This window comes from Anas platyrhynchos, chromosome 11, assembly GCF_047663525.1.
Source record: "Anas platyrhynchos isolate ZD024472 breed Pekin duck chromosome 11, IASCAAS_PekinDuck_T2T, whole genome shotgun sequence".
Taxonomy (NCBI): domain Eukaryota; kingdom Metazoa; phylum Chordata; class Aves; order Anseriformes; family Anatidae; genus Anas; species Anas platyrhynchos.
The window spans coordinates 9,190,008-9,213,402 of record NC_092597.1 but is presented as its reverse complement, the minus strand read 5'-3'; the positions used below and the strand labels follow the sequence as shown (position 1 = coordinate 9,213,402).

Genomic DNA, 23,395 nt, shown 5'->3' with positions numbered 1-23,395 from the left:
AGACCTTCCCCTCTCCTTATCTCCGAAGCTCTCCCGGTAGAAGCCAAGTCTGGTCTAGCAGCCATCGACACCCCGCTCCGCCACGAGGCCGCCCGTCCCGTCGCGTCGCGTCGCGTCCCGTCCCGAGGTCCCGGGCAGCGGAGCGGGCGGCTGCCGGCGCCGTCTCGTCGCGGGCGCGAGAGGCGAGCGGAGCGCGGCGCTGCCCGCCCGGCCGCGCGTGGCGCGCTGACAGCCGCCGGGGGCGGGGCCGCCGCACGCATCTGGTCGTGACGTCACCGCCAGCACCCCCCCCCCCCCCCCCTCCCGCGAGTGAAAGGAAGCGCCCGATTGGCTGCCGGCCGCGCCGCGGGAGCGCGCCCCGGGGCCGCGCCGCGCGGGAGCCTCGCCCGCGGGGGTGGTGCCGCAGCGGCACGGGGCTGGGGAAGTGCGGAGGGCCATAAACGGGGCGAGGCTGCGGCTGGAATAAGTGATGGGGAAAAAGAGGGAGAGTGCGCCAGGTGGTCTGCGAAGGTTTTAATAAATTGTGACAGGTTTAGCTGCGTCCCTACAGATAATAAGCTGTTGAAGTCACTCTGTCAAAGCACTCCGCTGCCCCTCAAGTGTTTAAAAGTACAAATGGAAATCACTTTTTATTATTATTCTCATTTATCAAGAGATAACAGCTCAGCCAGTTTGTAGAGGTTAACGCCCGAATGAATAAATGGGTTGTGCGTGACCAGGTTACCAAAACTGAAAGAAATGCATCTGAATTCAGGTCTGAACACAGTTACTCTGTGGTGCTTCTTGGTTGGATCACGTTCTCTCCCTAGACTAATTCTTGTGAAATTCGTGTCCTTAGTGCAGATGGACCCTTCCTCTGAGGCAGAGCCAGTCAGAAACCAGGAGGGCTTTTTGGAAGCCTTCCTGGATGGAAAGTTTTGGAGTTTGAGGGGGCGTGGAAGGAAGCGAACATCTGTTGCAGAAACTCACATAGTTGTGGTGTTGAGTAAAAAGTTGGTTTTGTGCATGTGAAAATGCCTTATTCAGGAGCAACGTGTGCCAGTGCTACCACTGCGCTTTCTAGGCGCTGTGCTTTGGGTTCTCATGCACTGCTTCCCCTCTAGGTCAGACCTGTTGGCAACCTGCATCTATTGAAACCCTCCGTGTCTGTCTTGTTACCCTGCGGTGCTCTGCGGGACTCGAGTCCCTGAAGCCGAGGGAGGCGCAGGGTACGCCAGCAGCACAGGAAGATGTGGTTTCACGCCGCAATGCGCTGCAGCATTTGATGCAGACGTGTCGTACCATTTGTTCTGCTGAGCACGGCTACAGGAAATGCTCACACATTTCCAAATAAAGGTCGAGTTTCGGACTCCCCCGTTTATTCCTAAAGGAAATAAACCCAGGGAAAACCTTTTCATGAGGAGACGTTGGCTGAGGGTGGCTGCAGCAGACCCACCCGGCAGCTCCTCACGAGGAGCCTGGCAGCAGTCACCCCTCCGCTCTCCCACCTCGAGGAGAAATGGGGCAAGGAGAGGGCAGGGCTCGGGCCCGGGTTCTCCAGGAGAAGTTGGGCAGGAGAAGGGAGCTGGGGACGGCCCTAGCCCCGCAGCGTTGTCCTGCCACCATTTCGTGCCGGCCTCCTGCCCTGAGGAGAAACCCCTGGAGGTGAGCCGGGAGGTGTGATTGGCTGCTCTGCCTCTTTCTGGAGCCCGCCCAAGCATGGCAGCCAATCAGAGAAGACCTTACATGCTGCGTGTGACTCTCCACAGTGGAGGTGGCCCTGGGCGCCATGTTGTGTTTGGAGCCCCTCGAGGGCCGGGGGCTTCCCTTGAGGGCTGCGCAGTGCTCCTGCGGGGCAGAAGAGGGAGAAGATGCCGAGTCACAGCACAGCTGGGCCTGTGGGCAGCAGCAGGACGGTGAGGAGGTGGTGGCTGGCTGCAGCTGGAGGTAAGGAGGGGTCTGAACCTTGTCTTTTATTGACAGGTCTTTAGCCTAAAGCCTTGTCCTGGTAGTTGCTCCTGTTATGTAGCGCCTCTCCTGTGCCATTCATAGTCACAACCGAGTCCCCAGCGGGCTGTGTGAACTCTCCAGTGCTTCTGCAGTTCTGTGGTTGGGACGGGGGCCGTGTTCGTGAGAAGCTGCTGCTGTTTTTGGTTGGGTGAGCCTGCGGGGCGTGCCTTCCTCCTTTGGGAAGGAGCAGTGTGGTGGTGGTTGCTCACACCAAAACAGCTTTTTGATGTGAAAGAGAAGTTAGTCATATTCAGAAGATGTGTGTAGCCAGGTTAGGGGGTGTTGTTACTGCCTTGTTAAAAAGCAGAACTAAGAATAAAAATGTGTCTCTGCCTTGGTAATAGCTGACCAAAAGACAAAAACGGTCCCTCCTGGAGCACTTAACCTGGAGAAGTTGCTATCTCATTGCACGTACAGGAGCAGGGTGTGGTGTGTTTGTCATCTGGATGTGAAAATGCCAGCTGCCCAATGGACTCGTCGATGGGTTTTAGTGCAGGGTTGCAAATCTGAAATGCTTCTGTGTGAAATGATAGCCTCCCTGCAAACGGCAGTGGTGACGCTCCTTTAACACGTATCAGTTGTGAGGTCAGTGGTGTGAAAAGATCTTAGGTTATCATTACAAGAAAAAGTTTACAACTAGGTGAATTTCTGTATTACCTGACTTTGAGCCTGTTATTATTATTTGTTGTGCATTTAATTTCTCAGAAGAAGGGGAAAAGTGAATTTCTCGAAGTATACGATAAATGCTAAATATACCTCTGCTGAATATCCTGCAGCTGTTGACTTATCAACCAAATGAGCTGAATTTTAGATCAGGGAAAAAATAATAAAAAATATACTCTAATCCCTCTTCGGTTTTCTGTATTGGATTGTTGTTGACATGTTCTCAGCTGCAGGCAGTTGTCCCATAGACAGGTGGGAATTTTTCTGTCTGTTAGGGCACTATTTTTCCATCTACTCAAATAATTCAGCCTGGGCCCTGTCAGTCTTTTGCTTGTTTTGTTTTGTTTTAGTGTTTTCTAAATAAATAGTTTAGAGTCTTGTTTAGCTACAAATGCATAGCAACAGAATGATTTTAAATCAAATCCACCCTGTTCCGCACCTCCCAAAATAGCTCATTGTTTTAAATTACGGGAATGAGAAGCTCTGAAATACTTTGTGAAGTTAAACTAGTTTTATGAACTCTGTTAACCAGAACTTTAAACAGAATATAACGAAGTCCTGATGCAGATTCAGCTCATATCTAGTTTTGCATGGCCAAAAAAGGGAAAAAGAAATTGAGCAATAGCAAGGTTTATTTTATTTTATTTTATTTTATTTTATTTTATTTTATTTTATTTTATTTTATTTTATTTTATTTTATTTTATTTTATTTTATTTTATTTTATTTTATTTTATTTTATTTTATTTTATTTTATTTTATTTTTTTATAATGGTATAAAACCTGTTACAAGGATGCTGGAGTATCACACCCTTATAAAGTAAACGATAGTGTAAGTCTGCAACATGCAAAGTTAATATATAGACAGTCTGAAGCAGGAATTTTGTGAATGGGAAAGATGATAATTTTTTAGCAAGGAAAAATTTCCTATTCCTGAGAACATAAGTTCTAAACATTCCGTTTTATATTACAGGCAGTAATTACATCAGTACTCTTGCTGCATGAGTGTGCTCAAAAATTTCTTGTTTTCATATACTTTTGCTTTGGATCCTGTGAGTCACTTGCAAAAAGTGTGAAGTGTTCAAGTTGTATGGACTTGAGTGGATTTATGTTACTTTACATCATCTCAAGAAGCTGTTCAGGAGAATGGAAAAAGTGAAAGGCTATGTGGGCCCTCTCCCCATCCCATTCCTACACAGTAGCTGTAGGATGAAAACATCTTAGTGCAAGTCTTAGTGAGTCTGTCCACATTATCATCACGGCCACTGTGTGCACAAATTATGCCTGTAGAACAAAGCAGGACTTGCCTCTGACTTTTCTAGACAAATCTAAAAAGTGGTGCATGTGGACACCTCTGGCTTCTCTCCTCATAGCACACTTCTCTGCTCCTCTGTATGTAGGGGCTATCAAAACCTAAGAATATTGGGAAATATAACTTTTGTGCCATAAATATTTCATAGAACTTAAAATGTTGAAATCTAGTGCCTATATTTAAGGAACCCGTTGTGTTTGGTTTTTTGTTTTTTTTTTTTTTTTTCAGTAACTTCTCTTAAATGAAAACAAAAAGTCAAGTAACACTCACACGAGGAAAAGAGACTGTTCAGGTAAAGAAAACATGGGAAGGTGAAAACGTAAAATTCTGAATTTTCAGTCTTTGTAATGGGAGTCTGAGACTTGGTAAGATTTTGCCATCAATAAAACACAAAGTGATGAAGTAGTAGTCATGCCTTGAAAATAATCACTTCCACTGGATTTGGTCCACAGAGTCATTCTTTTCAGCTGTGTTTAACTGATTTTGATACTGATTTGGTCTCTTACGATTTACCCATTTATTATTTCTAATACTTTGCTTATGTGTGCTTTTTACGTGGGTTTAATATTGCACGTTCCCACTTCGGTAAGCATTTTTTCATTCAAAACCACAGAAAATACTGACAAATGTCACCAGGAAGCTCTCAAATGAGTTAATTGACCTAGTAGTTTATTCAACAAATGTTGTATAACTTTTATTCATGTTTACGCTTGCAAGCCAGCCATGAATTGCAGGTGCACATACCATTGCAAAATATTCAGCTGAATGTTTTTACAATATGCTGTTTGAGGCTGATAGCTAATATGTTGGGCCTATTGAAATGGTCAAATAGTCAGTGGTCAAAAAATTGGCGTTTTGTACTTACGAAAGCATTATGAAGAGATGTGATGTTTGGTACAATGGACGTAATGCTTGCTAGTTGCAATTTGGTATTAATGGTTGTGTTAAAATGAAAACTAAATCTGGACTGGGGGGGTTTCTCTTGTGTATTTTCTTATGTCTCCAAGTTGGGCCCCTGCAATGAAGAAAAATCTTTTACTTTGCATAAGATGGTAAAATGCTGCTAGCTGTGCATCCCAGTGGAGTATACATAGATGAGAAAATGGCTGTTTCCCATGACAAACCATTACTTGTAGTCTGAACCTGGACATGAAGGCGAGGGTGTAATGGAGATTTAAGAGGAGTGATCACTTGAGGAAGCTGAGTAGGGAATTGTTTGTTTACACACCTTTCTGTGTAAGTCAGCCTAAATCAGCTCCCTCATTTTTGTGTAAAAAATAAAAGAAGTAAATGCATGCCTTACTGATTCATTGAAGCAGAAGGAAGCCCCCTAGCCATGAGTTGCCCTCCTCTTGAAGCAGTGACTCAGTGCAGCTGAAGGCTGAGCATCCTGCGGGTAGCGGCTGTTGGCAGGTTCGCTCTGTTCGGACAGTCTGCAGGTGGGTCCCTGAGCTGGGTCCGCCTGCTGTGGCGTTCATTTTCTTCATAGCAGCCTCTGTGGTGCTGTGATTTGGATTTGTGCCCAAAACGGTGTTGACAATACACTGCTGCTTTAGCTATTGCTGAACAGTGCTTGCATGGTGTCAAGACTTCCTCAATTTCTCATTCTGCCCCTTCCCGGTGATGGGCAAGAGGCTGGGAGGGGACACAGCCGGGACAGCTGACCCTGGCTGACCAAAGGGGTGTTCCATACCACTAACATCATGCTCTGCAATAAAACTGTGGGGGAATTTTCCAGGGGTCAGCTGGTGGTGAGCAATTGCTGTTTCACCCCCTTTTCTTTTTTTTTTTTCCTTTTTTTTTTGGTTTTGTTTTGTATTTGGTTTTCCCTTTTCTTATTAACTGTCTTACCCGATTGACTTCTGCTTTGATGTGGATTTCTTGCTGGTGGTGGGAGATTTGCTTGAATTCAGATTTTTTTCCCCTTTGGCACCATTATCAGTTCTTTTGCAGCCAAGAACATTTTTTGCCAGTTCTGCAAAGGAGATTTATCCAGGAGATAACCCCGCTCCCTGAAAGTGGGCCTGAGAGGCTGAGCCAACCTTTCTTTCCCATCTGTGAATGTGCATTGCTTCACTGCCTTGTGTTACTGTAAATTCTGCGATGCATTGCGTCTCCTATGTATGTAGCACATGTACTGGCTTAAATGCAGCATTTGTATGATTTCATATAAACAGAAGCCATTTATGAATCTGTGTTCTGCTTTTCTTTCCCTTTCTGATTATTTGTTGCCCATGTTGCTCTGAATCCAGGCTGTCAGTACAAGACCTGCATCTGGTCCCTGTCCTGCTCCTCAGCTGCTATGCTGACATCTCTCAATTGCATGACAGTGTTAGAATTCCTCCTCATCTTCAGAATAGCCTTGATACCTACATCCTGAAGCCTGAATATAAGCCCTGGAGCTTTCTAAACCATGGATTATTTTGACTGAGGTGGGGTGTTAACCCACAGCAATTCACAAATGCCCGTACTTAATCCATGTGGCAAGCTAATATTAACTATAAACCCAGCCAAGCAAAGTTATTGTTCTAGGATGAGAACTGTGATGCCCTTCTGTATTACTGGGAAGTCTGATCTGTACATTTGCAGAAATGCCCAGGCACAGGGTACAGGTTTTGCTGGCACCTGAAAAGCCAACTTTATGCCATTAAATGGAGCAATCAAAGCACAGTAAATTATCGCATTAAATGTGATAGGTAGACAGATTTCAAAGGAGTTCTTTTTCAGTGACACTGGATGAGAACAACATTACTTAAAATGACAAAATTCTTTCCTCTCCTGTCTGAGTCAGTTCCTGATGCAGAATATGTACTGTAGCTCTAAAGCAGAGAAGGGCAACTGCAGAAATGTGTAATCAAACTACCAGAAGGCTCAGTTTGTAGTGCGAAGTACAGATATGATCAATCGCTCTAAGCATTCTGCAGAAACTTAGAGATACTTCCAAGAAGCCCAAGCAGTGGGGGATAGTTGTACGTTTCATACGATGCAGGAGCCTGAGCTATACAAGTTGGCCCTAATGGAGCTGGACCACAAGTTTCCGAATCTCCCAGTACATCCCTGCATAGTCATTTCAGTGCCATGCATTTCTTAGAGCCCTTGGGCACACAGACGTTTTGATAACCGGGTTGCTTATTTAGGTACTTTTTATGTAGCTTTGGACACCTAAACCACTCCTTTTGTAAATTCTTGGCTGTGATTTCTTCCTTTTAAACTACCAGTTGTTTAACTTGTTCTAAAGCAGGGACACATGCTATGAGCTGTAAGACAGAAATTTCTTTTGGGAGTAGTAGAACTGTTTATCTCCCTGGAATGAGTGTACTGAGAGAAGATTTCCTTGCACACCTACTGGTCTGCATGCTGTAAACATCTGAAATCACGTAATATCCTTAAGGAAAGGCTCACTACTTCCAGTGATTATCTCAGTGGCTTGGGCTTAAATAGGCTTTGCCAGGATCAGGGAATGACTTCTCACAGTAATGGTTTGCCCTAGGAGTTACACAGCATTTTTTCCCATTTGTCATTCAAGCTGATCGTCCCACCCTTAAGCAACAGCACGTGCCGTCTGTAAAACAGAGCTAACAAATAGCTTCATGGTGCAAATAGAACTGTACATTAGGGGTGAATCATTAAACCTCTTCCTCTGTCCTTAAATGATTAGTGTGATTGTTGCTGTAGTTCTTGGAACCCTTTAGTGTTTTTCTGTATACCATCCTGTTTCTAATTCAGCTGAAATCAAAGGCACCTGGCCCATAAGACTTCAGAGATCTCATCAAATATATGAGGACGTGTCTTTGAGCAGAAAGAAGGAAGATCTAGACCTCATTAGAAGACAGAGGAAAAGATGAAGTCACCATACAAGTTTTGCTCAAGGAAAAAGAGAGTTAAAGAAAAGACCATGGATCTGGATTTTTTTAGTTTTTGTTTTTTTTCTATAGAACCCAGACTTACTCAGTTGTTTCATGGCTGTTTCCTACTTACTAGGTCTTGAGCTTGTTCTGTGAGTTCAACCAAATTCAACAATGCAATTTAAAAACAACTAGCTGCAAAGATGTCCCTTGGAAACAGGTGTGTATCTGGAGGACAGGCCCTTCTCTGGGCTGATGGGAAGCTGCCATGATTTTTCCCAATTTGGATATCAGTGACTACACACTGAAGTCCCTAGGAAATCCTTTTTTTTTGTAATTCAGGTGCTCACTGAGCTGTCTGCTTATTTTTGAGCTGCCAGTGGATATATTACAAGACATAGTTTGCTGTTTAACACTATTTGCACACTGAACTAGGAAATTATTCTTGGTGTGCAAATTGCTTATAGGCAGGTAATTGTGAAAATTTGCAATTTGTTTTATTGGTTAGTTTCTTAATTCATGCAATAGTTTCTATTAGTTTCTATTTCCTGACTCTAACTGCCATCGGAAAGCACCAGCAACATGGAGTTCCAGTGCCCAATTTGCATTGTTGCAGGTTAGTTGTGTAATCAGGAATTTACTTTGAGTATATATTGAAGTTCACATCTGTTGGTTTGTGTAAGTTAGCTCTTCAGAGCGTTAACATTCATCTGAATCAAATATGTTCACTCACGTGTTCAAGGAAACCAAACATAAGAGGGCTTAAACAGAACTGACTGAAGAATGTATTTAGAATGTAACTACAGGTAGTTTCCTAAGTGCATTAGTCGATTGACTCTTAACCTGGCTTTATTTTGCATTTATCTTCTTTCAGGAATAAAAATGTAGCGGTAACTAGGCAGTTGGCTTGCGTTCTCTGCAGGTAGGTAGTTGAATACATTCAGTGTTGGCGACATTCATAGCCTGTCTGAGAAGCTTGATTTGCTGTGGTGGTTTGAGTATTGAAAAATGGAAGACCTTGGTCAGTAAGAAGATGATGCAGTGACAATCAGCATATAACATGCTGATAGCCATCTGCATTTAGGATGAGGACTTATCTGCAGGTTCCCAGTGGACAATTAATTTGGGATCCCTGCTGGAATCAGAAGGGGTGAAAGGTTTAATGGGCTATGTAATAGCAACCACCTTAGCTTTTGGGTGCATTCTGTGAGTAGCTCTTCTTCAAACTCTATCTTACCAGCTCCTGCCAAATGTCTGCAGTGGAACCCCACCTGCAGTGTCTCTGCAGCTGGTTCTGTCTGTACCTGCTAGAAAGGATAGATTTTTTGCCTTCATAGAACTTACAGTAATTTTCTGCTTTTTAGTGTGCTTTACTAAATAATACCTAGACATTGCAACAGTTGCTTGTCTAATTCTCTCCAACATGGTTCTTCTGTTTTTAGCCTTCTCACTTTCCAGAGGATAGTTTTATGTCATGAGGGAGGGCTGCATGGCAGGTGTTGGTTAGTTGCATTCATTGGTCTCACAGCTGCCACTGTTCTTCTGCCCAGCTGAGCACATCAGGGTTCATTCGAACCATGACTCTGGTCATCAACGGCACAGAACAAGGGCGCGCTTGTCCCACTGTGGTGACAGCAAAGCGCCACGGGGCACTTCTGGCTGGTTAACAGTTCTCCATCAACGCAAATGTTGAACAAAGCACAGTGAGGGGATGACATGATGTAATGCGTTTTCCAAGAATTGGATAGAAAAGAAAATCCTAATAAATCTCATCAGTGAGTGGGATGTTCTTTGGGGAACTAAGTGGGCTATACTCTGCAGCCTCCAACAAGGGTGCCACCTTTCTGATCACAACATAGTTATTCCCTAGTGCTGAACTGCTGCATTGCACCTCAAAATAGGGAAACAACATCACTAATGAAGTGTGTTCAGTCACCCAAGTCCCCTAACAGTCTACATGTAGTTTTTCAGTTACTCTATAAAGGCTGATGCTTGCAACAGAAGTCTTGTGCAGGCAAAGTGAGGATGCAAGTTTAGTTACTTGTGCTAATTAGTACACTGTCATGACGGCACTTGTTTGTAAATTAGAAGCCCACATTTAATAACTAAGTTAGATTTTATTTTCATAGCTTGTGTTTTGAATGTTGCAACCTGCAGTACCTTTCAGAAATAACACTGTACAGGCAGCTCAGCTTAGAGTGTGGTGATACTTAACACATGGAAATGCTTTAGTGAAAATATTAAATATGACAATGCAATTGTTTGGGTGAAAGATTTGAATGCATGTATTATGACTCAGAGCATGCACGCTCTGTCTAGAACTCACAGCACCCCCAGAAGTGGAGATGGTGCCTTTGTATTTCAAAGCAACTGCATAAGGAGAAGGTTGACACCCTAGCTCATCTTTGAAAAACAGATTTTCTTTGGGCTAGGGGATTTCCCAGGTGAGAAATCCATCAGATCAGGGAACAGCAAGCATCTTGATGCAGAGGCAATTAACAGCAGCATACCCTCAGTGAAAGAGCAGGTGAGCTGCGGTTTTCTCCATGCAGGAGGGAGCCCGGGATCGGTGTCTAACAGCTTCTCATCAAACAACAGGATGCAGATGCCTTCAGAGTAGGAAAAGAGCCAAACTGCACCCCTGATTTCTCTTTCAATGGGAATTGTGCCAGTTGGCAGAAACAACCTGTTAGGAACAGGGGTTCTTAACAGGGAAGCAAAAAGAAGATCAGAGTTTCTCTCCTTTCTTCCTTCCTGTTTATCCTTTTTCCACTTGGTGCTTGTCCTAAATGAACCAGCGGCATGAGTCTGCATTGCCCAGTTACAGCTCAGATAGCAAGTGCTGTGTACACGCAGAGAGCTGTTAGTGAGCATCCAGAGAATAAAAATGTTTAAGAAGAAAAACTGAAGGAAATAAAAGGAAACAATGGGGGTAGGGAGAAGCTAAATACATCAAAAATAATAGTAAGAGTAAATATTTGCTCAGTTAATCACCATCTTGAGTCTGGAGAACCCTCTTCTATTCCATATCTCTGAGTTTCCCAAAGCTGGCTTTAGGGGATACATCATACATTTTACAGGCTCTACTCCATCTTTTATGAGGAGACTGGAAAGACTTTCTGCAAGCAGTGAACGGCACACAAACAATGAGCATTTTTAATGCATCTCAGAGGCTGGTGTGAACCATGGGGTGAGGATGCAGGATTGTAACGGGGCCCGCTCCTCCAACCCTCGAACTCACTGCTCGTAACCCAAAGAATACTTCCAGTGTACAAAGTCCCCATTGTGTTCTGCACACATACTGTTCATGTATATTTCAAGAGATGTAATGTACTGTAGGAAGTCAATGGCACAATTACAGACAAAGCCTATGGAATATGTCTCGGAGAGTATTTGAGCAATAAAATGTTACACTGTTAACTGGCATGTTCCATGTGAACAAAAAAGCTTTACACTCAGGAAATGGAAGGGCTTGAAAACTTGACTGTAAATTTTGCATAAGCAAATATTGCAGTTTACCTCATGGGAATATTTCCTGTTCATAGTTTATGCAGGGTGGGGAATAGGGAAGTTCTACAGTTCGGTATTCAGTGGGAAAACTTACAAGAATCTTTATTACTTCCTGCCATCCTGGAGTAGGATCACCACGTCACTTTTCCTTAACTCTCCTATTCATTTTTAGCTGCATGCCCCTGCCATTTCTGCCTTAAATCTGTTTAATTAAGGCCTGATAAATATTTGCAGAGGTGCATCTTGCCAGCAAGCTACTGCAAAAGCCAATGCTCTAGGTCAGAGACAGAAGACGAGCTCTTAGTACAATGGAGTTTGTCATTCTGTTGTGTCTGGTGGTATATAGGATCTCCATAAATAGCCCAGTAACAGGATAAGACTGCCTGTTTAATTCTCTGATTACGATGATGGGAAACCTTTTTAATAACATTTGTCTAAGACCCATTTAACACTACACTTTCTCCACTACAGCATCCATAGTTTGGTGTTCCTAGGTCTTCATAACCATGATGAGTTAACATTTGCCCTGTGTTTAGGTCTTCATCAGCTTATTCAAGTTACGCTGCTATACAGTAGTATAGTATATTTCAAGAAATTTACTTTTTTTTTTTTTTTAGCTGCATTTAATTAATATATTTCTGCCTAATAGAAGTAACCAATTTATTACTATCTTTTTACATTATTGTTCTGCTTGATGCGTTGCTGGGCTTTTCTGGGCAGGCTTCAGACTCTTCCCAGGGAACTGAGGTTCTGCAAGGGCTGCTTCCACCAGGAAGCATGGCACTTCTGGGGCTGAAAGCAGTGCAGTGCCGACAGTCTCTGGGGACTGCGGGAAAATCCCTCTTGGTACAGATCTCACTATTAAAATGAGAAGGAGACACAGGGTTTTCCCAGTTCAGCAGGTGCTAAGGCACAGGCTGAGAGACAGGAGAGAAGGCAGTGGAAAACACTTGTCTTGTGAGCAGCCAGTGTGGTCATGATGGCTGGGGAGGAGGAGGAAGGGCTATGAGTCCTGCTGCCTTTAGAGCTGGGCTTTTGGTGAAGAGAGGAAGGAGACCATCTGGTGCTTTGCTTGTCTACAGTGTGTATGGGGGGGAGAATTGTTACGGGCTCAGAAAGGCTGAACAAATGTCTGATTTCATTAACTTTCTGGGAGTTGCACTTCACCTAATTTAGCTGGTAAGCTGTCTCAGTGAGAGGAAAATGGTCATTTCTGAGGGCAACGGAAGGGGAAGTCACTTTGTTGTGAGTTGTTTGCCTCCCCCTAAGCATTTTAGGAAACAACCAATTCAAATGCTGAAAAGAAGAAAGAACTGAGTGGTAAAGGGCAAAACTTAACCATCTTTGTGTACATGCTTGCTGTTTCTCTACAAAGTCATCCGGATCACTGTGTAGTTTTGAGTTGGTTTTGAATATGTTTTCTAGAAACTACTATTCAGTAAAGACAGCCCAGCCCGTTCGGCTCTCACAACAGATGAGCATTAATGAAGAGCCTTAGGGTGTGAGGTCATGTGGGTATTCCTTAGCCCTCAGTCAAATGTGTAACAGTCCCTGGGATATGAACTAAAGATTAAAGCAAGAACCATTACTGAGGCAAGCAGGTAGAGGTAAGACCACTATGATTTATGTAGTTCTGAATATTTTTCCCAGGGCAAGGAAATGCCCCTTCAAGCAATCACTGTCAGGATGGTAAGTGGTAAATATTTGTAGAGCTAGCTGTGGGATGAGAGGCTGAAATGAACCAGTTTAGCTGGAGGGCTGACCAGCATCTTTACTTCACATCATACTGCTGTAATTGACGTACTTCACTATAAAGCATAATCTTACTCAGTATTTTGTGGATGTCTGTACAGGGCCTGCATTCCTTGTCCTTTAGGAAGCCTGGAAGCATGAGGCCTATGTAATTGGGCCTACTTATATAGAGGGTGAGGGTTTCAAAAATACCAAAGTAACTTGGTATTTACTTTCCCTTTTCAAAAGTGGCCAGTGCCTGGGACTTCCACAGTCGTATAGTTGTTTTAGCACTTCTCGCAAACTTGAACACTCAAGTTGCTAGTTATTTTCAGAAAGAGTTTCTATTCTAGGCTAACTTACATGAGGGCTAATAAGGAATTATATTTTTGTTGCATGTTACTTTGTTTGTTTGAGCAAAAATGACCACCGTTGGTACCAAATGTAAAGGAAAAATGTCTGGTAACTGAACTTATGTACGGCATTTCTGGTAATATCGGAGCAGTGGTGCTGTGTAGCATAATACCTTTGCTCTTCTTCCTAAGGCACTGTTCTGCCCAAATACTCTACATATTCATTTGTCTATAATATAGGAAAAAAAAATAGAAAATCTAGCAACTTGAGGTGGAAGATTTTCTCACTTTTTTTTTTTTTTTTTCTCTTCTACCCACACCAGGTCTCAACCGTGGATGATAGAAAGAGCAGGTCTGTATTTTATGGAAGGGCTACAGTCTTACAAAACGTGGTTATTCTCTGATTTTAGGACCCTGGAGGAAGCTGAGGAGCTATTATGCTTGACTATACCTGGCAGCTGGACATGTGGGTCTCTAATTTCATTTCAGATGAATCTCTTTATTTGAAGAGGGGAAGGAGGAAAGTGGAGTGGAGATGGGGAGCAAAAAATTGAGTCCGTCACCTTAGGATAGGATTTGTGCTTTAACTTTGCTCTTGTCTTCTCTCATTTGCAATCTGGTAATTGCATTTTCACCCAGGTTTGTGGGGAGTTCCTAGGCAGTCCTTAGACAGAGAATAGTTGCAGTTAGCCATTTGCCTAAAGAAGGAAAACTGCCCTTTCTAGGGTTCAGAAACTTCACAGAAACAGTAAAACCAAGAACGATTATCTGTGTGTATTTTCTTTCCCACAGGTGATGCATTTTGTTTCCATTGTTACAAGTGAATGAAAATAAGTAATCCTTATCAGTACACCGCAAGAGGCGTGTGCAGCAGGAAGAGGAAGGAGGAAGAGATGTTGGGAGGGGTGTGTCAGTCAGGCCAGTACAGTGCCTTTGTGCAAAGCATTTCGTGCCACCCAGTCACAAAGAGCTGTGCTTTCATCACCTGCAGCATGCTTCACTTGCAGTAGGTTTGGCTCTTGAACTCACTGTGGCAACGATGGATTTGCCAGGTTGCCGTTTGGTGAAGGTTTTTTTGTGAGAGGAAGCTAACTGAATAAAATAAAAGGTAAATGAAGAACTGAGAGTATATGTAGCAGCGAGGGCAAGAGAGAAGGAGCAGGAAACGTCGTGCATGTCTTTATGAGCAAAGTAAGGGAGTTTGGAGATCACTGGTTGAGTTTTGCCATATTAACAGGATATATTGTCCTTTCTTTTTCATTCTGTCCTCCAAGACGATAGCACTAGGTGACAAATATCTATAGTAGCAAATATCTAATAGGGGTGTAAAACAAGGAAAACAAGTATTCAGTCCTTGGTTTTGAGTTTGTAAGTGAATCAGATGTTCTAATGCATCACCCTGACTCTGCCACCCTGAATTCATTCTGTCAAGCATCTGCATTCTTCCCTCCCGTCTCCTACTTCCACTCCCAGCACAATCTAATTTAGGAAATGGTGAAACCCTATGTGAAATCCTCTTCTGTAACACTGCCCAGAAAGACTATAGCAACAACGTATCAACTAAGATTCAGGATCTCAGGTAAATAAGTAAGACTGTACACTAACGTTTACATTGGTTTTGAAGGCCAGTGTAAAGTACGTAGGCTGACCTGGTTACTGGAAGGTGGATTAGATCGTGCAGTGGATATCCAGTATTGCCAGTTGTCTGTTAGTTAAAAGTAGCTTGGAACCAGAACTTCCAAAGGGTGCTGACAGCAGATGGTGGGTGGTGCCTGTACGGGCCTTTTCCCACTACATGCATTATGGCTCGGCCAGGGCCTGGAGAATGAAAACAACCCATGGATGCTGCAAAGCCCAGCGTAAAGGAGTGCTGTCTTCTATAGCATGTGTTACTGGGGGGTGAGACCTGGAGCTGAGGCTTGTTTAAGGAGCAGCTAAAGACTTAGGCCAAAATCCTGGCATTTTGCTACAACGGTGCTGAGCTGGCCTTGCTGTGCCAGGCAGGGCAGCCAGCCTATTCACAGCCAAGGCAGCACGCTGTTGCGGAGGCCCAGGACAGCTGCTGGGGGCACACGAGGGGTATTGCTGGGAAGCACAGTCTGCTTGAAAAGCACCAGCAGTATCTGGAGGAGGGCCAGTGTCTACAGAAATAGGTGAATAAAGTAGCAAGCCCAGCTGACATTCAGTCCTGGCTGAGGACTGTACTTGTGAAGGCCTTAAGTGTGGAAATACCCCAGCACACATCAAAGGGTTTCGTAATGTGTTTTCCCTCTGTTTACTACACTGTGCCTTTAGGCTGATACTGGCCTGGGAGAGCCGTGGCAGGCATTCTGGGCTGTTTGAATGCTTTGGAAGTAAGTGGCATCCATGGCATGGGGAGGGGGTGCTCTTCAGTCTCTGCCAGGTTTTTTTGTTTCTCATGGGTCAGAAGCGGTGGGATTGAATCTCATCCCCATGCAAGGCAAGCATCGGTTTTCTAAGAGTACGGGTCTACACATCCCTACCGCTTCTGACTCAGGGCAATGAAATTGTACACCGAGCACATTGTCTAATTGTTTATCCACTCCTCCTTTCTGAAGCTGAGACACTGAATAGAGGCAATTCTTTTAGCTCTGGCTTCATGCCTCATGGCAAGCATATAATTCCTGCCATTTGCTTCAATTTTATTCTTGGTTGAAATTTGAACATATGGCATGGTTTCTCTATTTTACATTTCTTTTTCTCCCATGGGCCAGTCTCCTTAGGTAGGATTGTACTCCCCCTTGGATTGACATCACATAATTTTTTGGTGTGCTGAATTTTGGAGGCATACTAGTCAGTTGCACTCAGGATGCTTACATCTTGTGTATGTATGAGCTATGCAATGGAAATTCATTAACTATTAATAAAGGGCAACTTGCCAGCTTGGGGCTGCTGCTGTTGTATGGGGCATTTTAAGAGTAGAGGGGCATAGGAAACATTCACAAACTTTGTTTCAGACTCTAGAAGCTTTGTTCTTCTGTTCTAGCCACCATTATGTGGTGGTTTTAATGAATCCAACCACTGTAAAAGATTTTTGAGGGGGACATGTTCATAGATGTTTATTTTTTTTTCTTGGCCAGAAGGTGGTTGGGATTTAAACTGTGGGCAGTATTTGGGAGGTGGTTCTTCTACCCAGACAGCAATATAGAGCTATAAATGAAAGAGCTTCTCAGCCCATTACGTGTTTTCACTTCTTTTTTTTTATTGTTAAAAGCTAGATCTGGTGGTGAATCTTGTTTGTACCATTTTGTTGTATGGCTTGAGGGAAAGAAAATCTCTTCTCTGAAGAACTTGTATAATATTCAGGTGGAAGCGAGTTCCTGGGAGACTCATTTGTTATATTTACTATTTATTCTCAGGAATTTCAAACAGATTTTGTTCTCAAGCAGTGTCACACATTTGCCATGAGTCCAGTGTATTCTGTAAATCCTCATATGTGGTACGTGGATCATCCATCTACATATGGCAGATTAGATCCTTGCAGGATGCCTCATGCTGACCTGTGGTCTTCCTAAGGAAGGTGATTCTTAAGAGATGATTCACCAAGTTGAAAAGTCAAACTGAGCCCAGTGCTTGAATCAGAGCAACGAGAAAAGTGGCTGTTGATTTCTGCACCCCCATCCCTGCAAGCCAATATGTGTTAACTAGCAGAAGACATGGTGGTTTTCTCTGAAAAACCATTTCAAAATGCCGTGACCTTCATCTGAGTTTTCTGAATTGATTCCAGATGCCATCTATTTCCAGCCATGCCTTTGTGTCTGCCAGGCTCCTGAACCCAAATACTAGAATAGACAGTCATATCTGCTTGGCTCTGGTGAGATCATACCCACATTTTAAGTTAGACTTGGGTTAGACTAACTTTCTGACCCAACTGAATGAATATCAGAGTGGTTTGGTCAGTGGTCAATTTGTGACTGTAAATACAGTCTGCATAAGGAGCTCTGCAATCAGCGTGGAGGTAGCAAACTGTAATGGAGAGTGAGTTAAACTAACCTGCTTCTTTTGAAGAGTTAATTAACCCACAAGATTGGATGCAACTTCATTGGTGAAGGGGGCTAGGTGGCAGCAGCAGCAGCACAGTAATTCAACCTTTCCCATGTGTATGTCCTACTACTTGATGAGAACATGTGCATAAAGAGGAAGGCTCTCTTTCAGTAGGTTTCCTCCTCTTCTCACTTGCCCAAAATATCCAAAATACTACTCCTCTGGGGGAGAGTAAGTTACTCTGATGTTGTCCCTAATGTCCCCATCAGCCATCTCATGGCCAAACTTGTTGAGCCAAACGTGTATATGCATCTAGCAGAAAGCTTTTGAGAGAGAATGTATTTTGTTTTGCCACTATCCAGACAATTTGGAAGGGTGGAGGGTAGTGGAGTGGAAGTTGTTACTAGATGTTTGAGCTGCAAGCCTTACATAGCTTGAAGAAAGTTACTTGAATACCAGCTGGATCCTCAGGTGACTTTTAATCTTTTTATTTCTGTAATCAGAGAGTAGGGCTGTGGGAGGAAGAAACCAGCTGCAGAAACACTTGTTTTTCTGTTCTTGCGGTTACTCCTCGGGGTTAGGCAATGTTTCATTTCCCAGCATAACTGCTCAACAGCCCTCCTTTCAGAAGTGTCAACACATGCAAATATGCGTTTGAGGAATTGCTACTACTGTATGTAATGATTACACTTTTTTCTTTTTAAACGCAGGCACTTGTGTGTTGTAGTTTAAAGAGGCTGCAAAACTTCCCTGGGAGATGCATGAAAACTCGGCCGTGTCATTAAGCTTGTCCTTTGTGTCTGAGCACGCATTGGTACTGCCTTAGCCCTTGAAAGTCTGCTGCAGTGTTGCATTAAGATTGAAGGTTTGTCAGTGAATGACTTCCACAGTTTGAAGCCCAGTAAAGCTTCATCCAGTTTTGACTTTCCTTAAAAACACAATTACGGGGAGTGTTCGTGTCCCCACAGAACAAGGGCATATCAGAATCCTTCATTTAGAAGTTACCAGACTTCACTGCAGAAAGGCAGACATGAAGCCAGTCTGTGTCTGTCAAAGGCCACCATGCTCTGCGCTCCACATTAACAATGGCATATGTGTGACTGTCACTACCTCCCACTACACTGGCTTTTCATTCATGTGGAAATGAAATCCAGGCCTGATCTCAGGATGAAGTACTGGCTCAGTAAAAGGGCATTGGTAAAAGCCACGTTGACTTCAGTGGGGCAGAGGAGTTCATGTGCTTTTTTAAAAGCTCTCCACGGGCTTGTTGCAGCTTGTCTCAGACCTCTTCCTGTGTCTTTGCTGCCTGGATTCCTCATCTATTTTTAAGTCTCATGCTCTTTCCTGAACCTATTTTAACTCTCTTACTGTACTGTTTAACCCCTGTGGGACATGGAGTTTGTGGGAAAGAAGCTGTGTATTAGAGAAAAGAAGTTGGGTAGTCTACATGCGCTTCCAAGGGTTTCATAGCACAGGACGCGTAGAAACCCTGATGAGGTTCACTTCTAGGTTTTATGCAGCTGTAATATCACGGAATATGGAGCTTCATGAAAATTGAGAAATATTGAGTAAGTGTGTCCTCTTGTGTCTGTGTAACCTCTACTGGTATAAAGCCTGGGCAAAATACAGAACCCAAGTCAGTGCCCATGAGTCAGGGTTTGCCTGCAGTTCGGAGGTGTTTTCCTCCCAGTACAGGTATCGGTTTGGGCTTGTTGAAGGGAATTCTCTTTGACAGCTTTTCCTCAGTAGTATCAGTGTGTGCAGTGCCCCTGTGCAGTGCAAAAGTAAACAATGCTAGGGTCTTGAATCCCCCAAGTATGTCTTCTGCTACGGATTCCCCAGGGATGCCTATGAACTAAGCTGCTTGAAGTGTGTTACCTTGTGTTTCACCTTGATTCACCTTGTCCCAAATCCCAAACAAGGGTTGTTAGTGAAACAAAGAGAAGTACTGACTAAGTCATGTGAGACTTCTGAAGTACAAGACTGGAAGCAAAAAAGTTGCAAGTAAAACAAAGCAATCCAATTATATTTTAAATTTAGCAGCTAGATAGCTCTCCAGTGCCCTAACCTCTGCTGTGCAGAATCCTAACGATGGATCTCCTCTGGGGGAGCTGGGAATTAGCCTTCAGAGCAAAAATGACTTTCAAATACTTTCAGTAGCTCCAAGTAACATCTTACTGTTCTCTGGAATTAAGTTTTGGGGTACAAGTATGAATTGTGCTGACGATGTGGGATTTCCTGTGTCGTAAACCATGATTTCATCTTAACCTGTTCCTACGCAGCCAGGCAGAGCCCTACAGTGACAGGTTTGTTTGTAAGTTTTTCTGCCTACGTGCTTCTGCGAGGATGTGTTCAGGTTCCAGCTGGTGGTTGGTGGAGGTTTGGAGGTGCACACCCTCACTGCAGGCTCTCTCAGCAGTCTGCCTGCAGTATTGTTTGCTTTCTGTTTTGGTTTGTGTAGAAGAAGAAGGTCAGTCCTCTGCGAGGTGTGCAAGCTGCGACAGTGCTGTGGGAATTGTAATAGAATTGCCATTTTGGGTTTGGATGTCAAATTCCCCTTTTAAATGGCCTTTATGCAGGAAGAGTAACAGGCTGCTTTGGTCCAAACATGCAGATGTTAGAGATGGTGAGAACCCTACATCCAGCAGTATGTACTTATGGTGCATCGTGTAGAATGTTTTCAGAATGGAGACAATTTTTCCATCTTAAAAAATACTTTTCAAAGCATATCAGTTAAATTATTTGCATTCATCTCTTTACTCACAGACATATCTTGTCTGCAGTGTTACTTGAATCTATGAAATATGCCATGGGAACCATCAGATTATGCTGCAGAGTATACCCGCCATATACCTTACTGTCTGCGTAAGGTGGTAGTAAAGCCAGGAGATCCCTAGTCTCCTGTGTGGCCCTGGCAAGTCTTCAGCTCAGTTTTTCAAATTATTTCCATTAATTTTGGACTTTATTCTGGGTGCCCAGTGGGAGGCTGCAAAATCAAGAACAAAACTTGTATGGCTTCCATCTGAACCTGGGGAGGGCTGTAAATCCAATGTTTACTGTTCCCCAGATTGTGCAATGTAAAGCTGAGGAGCACTCTGTGGAGCATTAGACTTTTTTTCCCTGCCTCCATGGCCTCGCCCCCGATGGGACAGTAGCAGCACCAGTTCGAACCACGCTGCCGTGTAACACCATCAGTGTTCGGTACCAGCAGACTGGTTTATGCAGATCAGTAACCAGGAGAACAAGGATTGCTGCGGGCATTCCTGAACGCCAGAAGTCCCACTTTGTTCAAAACAACTGCTGTAGAAATGCTAAATGCTTCTTGTCGATCACGGCACCCGCTGGCCTGGCCTGTAGTTTGGTGGAGTTCGTCTTGAATAATGGTCTCTTTGCCTTGTTTTTACCCATGATAACTCCCTTTTACAGTATGGAACTTGCTGTGTTCGTTTTTCTTCATCTTTGAGAATAAAATATACTTCGGTGTTTTTCTCTTAGCATAACTAGAACTTGTTCTTTTACTCTCACTCAAATCAGTGGAAGTTATGTATTGAGGAGGACTCAAAGGCCTGCCTTACACAAATCTTGCTAGGTAAGAGCCTTTTTTCACTGTTGCTGTTTAACCTCTGAGTATGTTACTTTGTGTTTTAGTGCAATTGTCAAAACAGCCACACAGTGACGAATTTTACTTTTCAGTAAGTGCAACTGTGAGCTCAGATTCCTTCTGTAGCACTGAAGCTGTGGTTTTGTAACTCATCAATGTGTGAGACTTGATCTTGACATGTTTTGGAAAATGTCACACAGTTAAATACATTGCGGACTATTACCACTGATGGTATTGGCCTTAGAAGTGAGCCACTATGGACAGAAGAAGAGTGGTGTGTAAATATCCTCCATGCACAAAAGCATGAATTTAAGTGAAAATAAGACTAAATAAAGAACTTAGAATTTAGTCCTTTACCTTTTTTTTCCTGGTTAAGGACTCTCGCTTCTGTTCTGTTAGCCCTTCCCATTCATACCTCTAAGTTTAGTATGCAAAAGTATCACATCATCCCCTAGGCGGGAGGTTTGTTTCTCTCTCAGGTTGTTTGTACTAAGTTGCTTATATCGTTTTCTCTTGCTTCTGACTTCCTATACCAGTAGTCTGCCTGCTCACTGCTGTGTTTCACCAGCAATACGTAATCATCTGCATCGAGCTCACACTGAACTTTGGGGCATTATTTTCAGCATGCATGGTGGAAATTAAACTTCAGTGATGCATCTGAAAAGAATGTACACAAGTGATTTTAAAAATGAAAGAATTCTATTAATTGAATTAGATGTTCTTCTTGAAGCGTCTCTGGAAACAAGGGTGGTCTGCGCCTGGAAAGAATAACAGCCTAACCTTTATGGCACGTTTACACGCTTTGCACAATAGCGCGTTTTGGTAAAGCATTGTTCATAATTTGGCAAAGACCTCTTAAAAAGATTCTTGGCCAGAAGAAATGGGTTTTCTCCATGACAGAAGAAACAGTGGTTTGGGATACTTTCAAGTGACGTGTGCATGGCTCCAAACCAACCCTACCACCTTCTTGGTAGGGGCCTATCCACACTCACCATCTCCTCTATTTCTGCTTGTTCTTAGTGCCCCTCTGCTGAAACTGATGCCGAGCTGTGAACAGGGAGAGGCACACCGGAGGTGTCCTGCTTCCTTGCTGTGGTAGGTGGCAGCTGGAGGAGGCGTTCAGCTGTTAACGAGGATCTAGTGGCGCTGAGATCCTTCTGTCTAGGAAAGTTTCAGCTTGGTGAAAGCGCGCGCTTTGTGCTGTGCTCCGAAGATAGGCAGCGCTGGCTTGCTGGTTTTAGCAGAAACCGAGAGGCTTTAACGCGTGCTTAAGGCTTGGCAGGCCTGGGTTTGTGGTGCATCCTGCGGTGCTCAGCTCAGGGTGCGAGGCAGGGTGAGCTCTCCCCGCCTCTGCGCCCGCGGCACTCACCCCGGCCGGGCAGCCCGGGGCCGAGCCGCCGGTGGGCCCCCCCCGGGCCGGCGGCAGGCGCGCGGGGCGCGACCCGGGCAGAGGCTGGGGGCGGCGGGAGGGGCTCGGCTCCGCTCTGCCCCGTGGGGGGCCCGGGAGGGGCGGGCGGCGGCGCCGTTGCCCCTTTAAGGCGGCGCCGCCGCTGTCCTCGCGTGCCCCGCGCGCCTCGCCCGCCGGCGGCAGCGTGCTATTAATAGCGCACGGGGCGGGGCCGCCGCCTCCTGCCCCGCTCCCTCTGCTGGGGGGGCCGGGGCACGGCCTGACACCGCCACCCCCCCCCCCATGGGGTGCGCCCTAACCCAGCCGGGCTGCAGGGCTCGCTCCTGGCCCTGGCCCTCGTCTCCTGTGGGGAGAGCGCTCCCTCCCCCCGCGGCTCTCCTCCCACGGGTTGGAGGAGAGGCGCTGAACCGCCACCTGCTCCAGTTGCGAAGGCAAGGCTTTCCCTTCCTTCTGCTAAATGAGACACACGCAAGGAGAACGCCAACGTGTGTTCTTGCAGCGCTCCGCCCACGCTCTGATGTGAGGAGAAAGGAATGGAGCGCCTGCCTTCCACCACGGAGGGGTACCGTTCGCTACACACAGACCGTACTTTGTAAAAGCGGTGAAGAGCCTTTGTCTTAGTGGAAAGGCTGTATAACAGTGTAACGTGTTCGTGTGTCCCTGTAATCACAGAGAAAAGAGAGGCTGTGCTGCACGAGCAATAGGGGTTGCCATACCGGATTAGAGCCAGCTGCTTGAGTGTCATGTGTGAACCTAGCCAGAAGAAGACATTACAGAGGAAGGGAATGTGTAACTCCCCTTTTCCTTTTCTTCCACCAGATCAGAAGCATTGCAGTGTCTGCTTCAGTTGTTAGTTTGTACCCTGGAACTTCAATGTCTGTATCCTTTTAGTTTGTGTACAATGAGGAGTACTCCTCTTATTAAAAGTATGTCATTAAAAAATGCCGTTCTTATTTTAGTTCAAGTCTGTTAGTGTGACA

At 44.5% G+C, this 23,395-nt stretch overlaps 1 protein-coding gene across 10 annotated transcripts in view; it reads left to right on the top strand.

The window, feature by feature from the left end:
- The first annotated feature begins 356 nt into the window (after positions 1-356).
- Positions 357-23,395, top strand: part of TRPM1 (transient receptor potential cation channel subfamily M member 1) — a 128,503-nt gene continuing 105,464 nt past the window's right edge. For 9 of the 10 annotated variants that reach the window (XM_072043535.1, XM_072043529.1, XM_072043530.1 and 6 more), the window contains exon 1: positions 357-1,926. In XM_072043535.1, the coding sequence (XP_071899636.1) occupies positions 1,851-1,926 (76 nt within the window). In that variant the 5' untranslated portion in view covers positions 357-1,850. The remainder of the gene's footprint in view (positions 1,927-23,395) is intronic. The other variant, XM_013104968.5, reaches the window with a different exon arrangement.